Source organism: Aulostomus chinensis, chromosome 13 (genome assembly GCF_037954235.1).
Source record: "Aulostomus chinensis isolate RoL2024-O1b breed Wild chromosome 13, RoL_Achi_v1.0, whole genome shotgun sequence".
NCBI lineage: Eukaryota > Metazoa > Chordata > Actinopteri > Syngnathiformes > Aulostomidae > Aulostomus > Aulostomus chinensis.
In genome coordinates this window covers 19,742,501-19,749,556 of record NC_141332.1, presented here as the reverse complement: position 1 = coordinate 19,749,556, position 7,056 = coordinate 19,742,501, and the positions used below count along the sequence as shown (strand labels likewise).

The window sequence follows — 7,056 nt, the reverse complement described above, 5'->3', positions numbered from 1 at the left end:
AGAGAGAGAGAGAGAGAGAGAGAGAGAGAGAGACTGAGAGAGAGAAAGAGAGAGAGATCCATACATTTCATATAAACAGGATTTAAACCATGGTGATACAAGCTGCTGTAGCCCAGGCTGATAAAATCTGTTTTATCTTGCGTATTCTTTCTCTGCATTTGTGCTTCCCTATCTCGCTGAGCCTCTGGTCTGCAGCTCTATACAAACAGTTTTGATGTTGGACTGTCCTTGGTTGACAGAAAATGCCCATTTCCATAGTTTTAAGGCCAAGAGTAATAGAGAGGACATGCATACTTTTTTTTTTTTTTTTTTTTGCTTCTATGAAAATAAATGCGCAACAAGTTCTGAAAGTTTGAAAAGCCATTTGTCCATTTTTCCCAGATGTTTCCAAGAGAAGATCTTGAGGAATTTAAACTTCTTATAAGGCACTCTTCAATTAAATTCTGAGACAGGTTTTAGTCACTGGATTGGCCACTGTGATAAAGCATTCATCACTCATCCATGAGAACAGGAACTGGTAAGTGGTTTCAAATCGCTGCGTGTTCTCAGAAGTCATTTCACATGCAGTCCCATTACGGTTTGTGGCATCCTCCAATACGGTGCAAAGCCTCTTTAAACATATAAGTCCAATGACATGTAAGGTAAGAAAATGACTAACTGGCACATTTGGTAGATGAGGATCCCTGGTTTATCCAATGCCTGTTCTCCTAGAGGGGAAGGGTGTTTTGTGTGCGTGCATTTCCTGTATTTTCATGTATTAAGGTTCATGTCTGCAGAAGATGATCCAAAATCTGAAATGAGATCTCTTAAAAAATAATAAACACTCCCTTGATTATTTTCTTTTAATTCGGCACATGGTAACGAAATATGCGAGTAAACTATGAAATCCTGAGGTTGAATTGACCAACCTTTAAGAGCAACACACTGCAAGATCCCCTGCTCTGATCTTAGATCAGATGAAGGTAAAACATCAAGTTTGTGGTCAATTTTTTTTTTTGGTTCAGCTTCTGAAGAAGAGTCTTGCAGCCTTAGGCCTCTGCAGGCTCTGTTTTTATCTGGATAAAGTTTACAGGCAGTTGGAGAGAGAGTGGTAGCTCCTGCAGGCCTTTGATTCCCTGCTCAGGCTGCAGGGACATCTCCCCACGCACCTCCAGCTCCTCCACAGGGGTCAGGCCCTCACTAGGGCTGCTGTTCTGGGAGGAATGTCCATTAATTATAGTCTCATTTCCAGCCTCCTGGCCCTGGCTTTGACTGGTATCAATGATCACAGTCCTATACTGCAGCTCAGCCTCCCCTGCTGCTATCTCCTCCTTCACAAATGTATTTGCCAGTGATGGATCGCCGTTCACTATTGACTGGAAGTAGCTGGGGTCCAGCATCTCCTCTTTGACCTGCAGCCCAGAAAAATCGTTGGATTTGAGCACAGTGGCAATTACGGTGCCAGGCTGCTGCGCCACCATGGTTTGCCCACAGGTCGTGTTGATGGTGACCAGGCGGGGGAGACCATTTAGATTTGAAGCAGAGGTATTAGTGACTCCTGGAGGTGAAGTGCAGGAGGCAGAGGTGGAAGAGGAGACAGTGGAAGAGCTGAGGCTGGTGACCAGGAGCTGCTGGGGGAGGCTGTCCTGAAGGCTGGTGGCTCCACCTGCTAGGGAGGCCGTATGGATGGTGAGCAAATCCTTACAGCTTGCAGTGGTGGAGGGCATGGTGTGGAGTATTACCCGAGGTGGGGAGGAGTGGCTGGAGTCCCCATTGGCTACAACTGTGGTCAAGGGCATAGACTGAAGAGAGCCAGATGTCAGGACCATGGGAACTGACGAAGGAGCACTGAAAAGAAAAAAATGAACTGCTGAGAGAACATGTAAACAAAATATGTCCTTGTGTGCTGAGCTGAGCTGAGCTGCTCTATCAATGCATCCACATGAAACAAATCAGCTGACTAAACTTGAGCCTTGTCTAAAGGAAATAAACACATGGATGACCAACAATTTCCTTTTATTTAATTCTGACAAAACTCAAGTTGTTATGCTGGGCCCAAAACACCGGCTTAAGAACACCTTATCTAATGAGATAGGTACCGTGGATGGAATCACCCTGGCCCCTGCACTACCGTAAGGAACCTAAGAGTTGTCTTTGATCAGGATCTGTCCTTAAACTCCCACATAAAGCAAAACTCCAGGTCTGCCTTCTTTCATTTACGTAACATTGCTGAGATCAGACTCATCCTGTCTCAATAAGATGCAGAAAAACTAGTCCATGCTTTTGTCACCTCCAGGCTGGATTACTGCAATTCCCTCCTGTCAGGCTGCACCAATAAGTCCCTAAAGACTCTCCAGCTGGTCCGAAACACTGCAGCCCACATGTTGACAAGAACTGATACAGTAGAAGAGACCATGTCTCTCCTATACTGGCTTCTCTGCATTTGCTCCCTGTCAAATTCAGAATAGAATTTAAAATTCTTCTTCTAACATACAAAGTCCTCAACAGTCAGGCAACTTCATATTTGACAGAGCTCATAGTCCTCTGTTATCCAGCTAGAACCCTTCGCTCCCAGGATGCAGGGTTCCTTGTGGTTCCTTGAGTTTCTACAAGTAGAATGGGAGCCAGAGCCTTCAGCTATCAGGCTCCCCTCCTGTGGAACCGTCTCCCAGTTTCAGTCCGGGGTGCAGACACTCTCTCTAATTTTAAGAGCAGACTTAAGATCTTCCTTTTTGATAAAGCCTGTAGTTAGGGCTGCCTAGGCTGGCTCTTAGATTCGGTGGTATAGGCTTAGACTACTGAGGGATCTATCATGATGCGCTGGGGTTCTCTCTCCTCCTCTCTGTCTTCCTGTACTCATATGTGTTACTAACTGGTCTTCTTCTGCGGAGCCTTTGGGCTTCCCCACTCTCCTTTGGGCTTCCCCACTCTCCAGATCCCTGACTGCTGCTGCTGCTGGAGGAGGCTACAGACCTGAAGAGGCTCAAGCTGCCACCCTTAGCATCACCTGCTCACGTCCCCATCTTTCCATCAGTCTCTTCCCTTTCTCTCCCTCTTTACCACTGCCTCTCTCTTTCCTTCTGTATATCTGTCTTTCTCTATTATTTGTATTTGTCTCTGCCCCACTCTCCTGCTCTTCTCCCCCCCCCCCCCCCAACCAGTCAAAGCAGACGGCCATCTCCATTGAGCCTGGATCTGCTCGGCGTTCCTGCCTGTTAAAGGAAGGTTTTCGTTGCCACTGTTGCAGGATGTACTTGCTCATGGAGAGTTGTTGGGTGTAAATTCATTGAAGGAGTGTGGTGCTGGACCTCCTCAACTTATTAAGAGTCATGAAATAAGTTTTGTTGTGATTTGGCGCGATACAAATAAAATTGACTTGACTTGACTTGCTGTGCATAAAAATTCCCTTTGTATCTTCTATAGAGGGGGCTCCATTTAATGGCTCCATACAGTTACATTACACACGCACAGCTCTGATCCTATACAGCAGTACTACTGCACTTATTAATTTAACAAACAGCATAGTCAGCTGAACAGCAGAAATCATTAATTCTCCTGGTTTCTCTAGAGCTGCTGAAAATGTTAAACAAGTCAGAAAAAGCCACATGACTGATAATACACTCACAGTACAGATAGCAGAGCCAAGAATCTGTTCAGAATAATGCAATGCACTAGAAAGAGATGGGTCAACACCTTTTAGAAAAGTTCAATGTTATGAGCCTCACAATGGTGATATTCAATGAAGTCTTTGGATTACATCGTGCCGGGTCCACCTGCAGTACATCAACGGTTTGACTAAACAGTTTATCTCAATTTCTGAAAGGCTGACTTTCCACCATTGTCAGTTTTTGATATATAACAGTCATTAAAAAGATTGACAGTCTTTTGGAAATGCTATCAATTCAGTCTTATGGTGTGAATGAATGTGAGGGGTTTTTCTGTGAATGTGTGTATGAGAGTGAGCACCATATTCAGGTAAGTGTGTGTTTTTTCGCATATGAGGTTCAGCAGTGCATCTCAAAATCGACATTTTTCTCATCCAAGCACCCTTCAAGCAGAAATTAAAGTTCCTTAACTTTGTGTCTGACAAAGCCTCATATATGAGCTTAGGTACCCTTCACTGACACTGCTCATCATTTTAGACTGCTTTAATTGATGTTATTTCAGACTGACCTAGATCTGTCATGTGGAAAACTGTGCTGTTATTTTGGTTTAATCCTGTTTGAGAATATATTGTAAACACACCCCATCAAGTATATTTTGTTATTGTTTCTTCTGCTCTTAAAAATGAACGTTTATTCATTTCTGCAGCCTTAGATTTGTTTGTTTTGCACCTTCAAATGCAATGCAAATGCCCCTTGGATTTCGGTTCAAGCATGGTTTCTACTCTGGAAATAATTTATACTCCACTATTAACATGCAGTCTTTCCAACCTCTTACCTCATAGCTTGTGCTACGCCTTGAACAGCTGCGCCCTGGCTGGCCTGCAATGCATGGAGGAGCTGCTCAGCCTGCCCAACATCAGACTCCCCGTACAGACATTCATCGGTAGGCTCGACTTTCGTCTGCTTCACTGAGTTGTGACTGTGGGTCCTCCCATGCCCTTTGGAACCTCCACGGACCACAGACCTCCCATTGGTAGATCTTTGGTTCCCGTAGGAATTGTTATCATTCCCTGTGTCTTCATCCTCAATTACCACTAAATCAGCTGGCATCTCCTTGAACTGGTACACCAGCCGCTGCCCCTCCACTTTAGCCAGGATGCCTCTCTGATAGTAGTACCTGCAGAAGAAAGTAGATGAGTTGCTTCTAAGAATTCATATAATAAATAGCCAACAATTTCAACTATAACTGCTGTGTTATTATGAACATACAGTAGCATATATAGATAAAATAACAGAGATAAGAGTATAGACCCTTTAATAATTCCACATGTGGTTGGAAGACACTCTGACAGTCTCCCAACAATTAATGGTATTCCACAAGGGTCTATTCTCGTTCTTCTATTATTTTTACATGTTCCCTTTATATGCCGTGTGACTCTACCTCAACTTTGCCTTGCCTATTTCTACCCTCAGATGTTTAAAGAAACATATCAAAACCAAGCACCACTAACTGGATTGGATTTTGTCTCAAAGAATAAGCCACAAGTCAATTCTAACTCAATTCATATCCAAGCTAAATCTATATGTTGAGCTTTGCTTTCCTTTTCTTGTTTTTGTTTTAATATGCCTATTCTGTTTGCTTCTATTGTTTTTGGCATTTGTTTCCCATGTTTTTTCCCCCGTATGCCCTGTAAAGCACTTTGCCACTGGTATAAAATTTGCTATAAAGAATGGTTTGCTTAGCGTCGCCTCGACTTGAATGTGCAAGGCAATGATGTTTCTCTTACCTGAGAGCTCGGCCCATGGTCTCATAGTTCATGTCAGGCTTGTTCTTGTGTTTGCCCCAAAGCTTTGAAACAGCCTTTGAGTCCACCAGCTTAAAGATGCCTTTCTCCCGCTGTGTCCACTTGATGTATTTGGGACAGGTGTTTTTATCTTGAAGTAAAGCCAAAAGGAATTCCCACAGGTAGATGGTGTTGCCTGCAAATGGAAGGGAAAATTAAGTCACGTTGTTAACAATGAAGCAAATCAGGCATTCGTCACAGGGCCTTCCAGCTGTGCTACAGACATCTGTAATTAATTCAGTATTTTAGACTTCATCATATGTTCAATAGCTTTAAGATTACAATAGGAGCTACAATTTTCTTCTAGCTGTATATCAGTGTATGCCTCAGATTGGAATTAATTATACAAACCCTTGAAATACATTGCTCTGCTTTGAATTGCTTTGGCCAGGAGTGGTTAAAAACAGTAATGCTCCCATGAGTCATTTGAATCCCAGCCACAATGACAAGGTGATGTATATGTGTGGCTGAACCTGCCGTCCCCAGCCCCCTCCTCTGCATGTCACACTGGATGTTGCAATGAGGGCACACGTACAGCAACAATAGTCTGCTTCTATCAGTAGAGCATCAATGTGCCCTCAAGCTTGCCATCACTTCTGTTTCCCTGTGAAACACAGCACTCTGAGGACGCCCCATTCATTAACTCACCAAGATTCAACCCTGCCAAGATTGCAGGGGTTGAGGACCGCTGTTTGCACACTCCACAGGAGGAAAGGGAGCGTACACAAGAGGAGAGACCTTGATTTTTATTGGCTCATTACAGAGAAGCATACCAGTTAGTGAGGCTTACCTTTGCCCTCTTTGCTCTTCTTCTTGAGTGGCAGGTTAGGGGTGGTGATAGGAGAACAGGGACGTACTGTCCGCGGCTTCCGCACTGTGATTCAAATGGAGGGGCGGTGTGTTAAAAGGTGAAAAGTTACAATTAAATCATCCAATTAATTAAAACACATAATTTTTTTTTCAAACAGATCATTTCTGTGTTGTGGCAAAGAGAAAGACAACAGCCTTACCTTTGTTTTTTTTCTGTGGCTTCAAGGGACACTTTGGGAGAATCTCATCCATGGATGACGTGTCCTCATCTAGCGACATGTCAAGGGCACCATTATCCATCTGGTCAGGCCTCAGAGGGGCATATGTCAAGTCTGACTCTAGCAGAGCACCATAGCTGTGAACTAAACATAAACCAAAAATGTAGAAAAACAGACAAACCATACAAAATGTGTCTTCTGAGGTGTCACTGGGGCATCTAAGGCATACATTATGCTATGTTACTACAGCATCCTCAGGTCTGGAGGGCAGCTCAACTGCATGTCAATCCTTGCCGTTTCCCCTTATTTTCTATCTCCAGTGTAAACTCAGTTTTATGATTTCAAATACAGTAAAATTGAAATCTTGAATTTCAGAGGCTTCCAAACATAAAAAGCAATCTTACGCATGCGCTTTTCATCCAAAATGTTGTTTGGTGACTCCATGCTAAGTAGAGCTGCTGCTGCTTCATTTGTCTCCATGCTGTCCTCTGCACCTGAGACTGTTGCTTCTACCAAGACAAACAATGAATTCATCAGCATTATATCCCCCTGGGTAAATGTATTCTGGTATTTGGGTATTTACATGTCTGGGTCCTCAGG

The 7,056-nt window shown here is 43.6% G+C and overlaps 1 protein-coding gene across 6 annotated transcripts in view; it reads right to left on the bottom strand.

Annotated features, from left to right (window-relative positions):
- Positions 1–7,056, bottom strand: part of elf1 (E74-like ETS transcription factor 1) — a 38,719-nt gene continuing 31,663 nt past the window's right edge. For all 6 annotated transcript variants that reach the window (XM_086222000.1, XM_086221995.1, XM_086221997.1 and 3 more), the window contains 6 exons: positions 6,861–6,965; positions 6,439–6,600; positions 6,219–6,302; positions 5,372–5,564; positions 4,420–4,761; positions 1–1,827 (listed from right to left, as the gene is read on the bottom strand). In XM_086222000.1, coding sequence (XP_086078126.1) covers positions 1,029–1,827; positions 4,420–4,761; positions 5,372–5,564; positions 6,219–6,302; positions 6,439–6,600; positions 6,861–6,965 — 1,685 coding nt within the window. In that variant the 3' untranslated portion in view covers positions 1–1,028. The remainder of the gene's footprint in view (positions 1,828–4,419; positions 4,762–5,371; positions 5,565–6,218; positions 6,303–6,438; positions 6,601–6,860; positions 6,966–7,056) is intronic.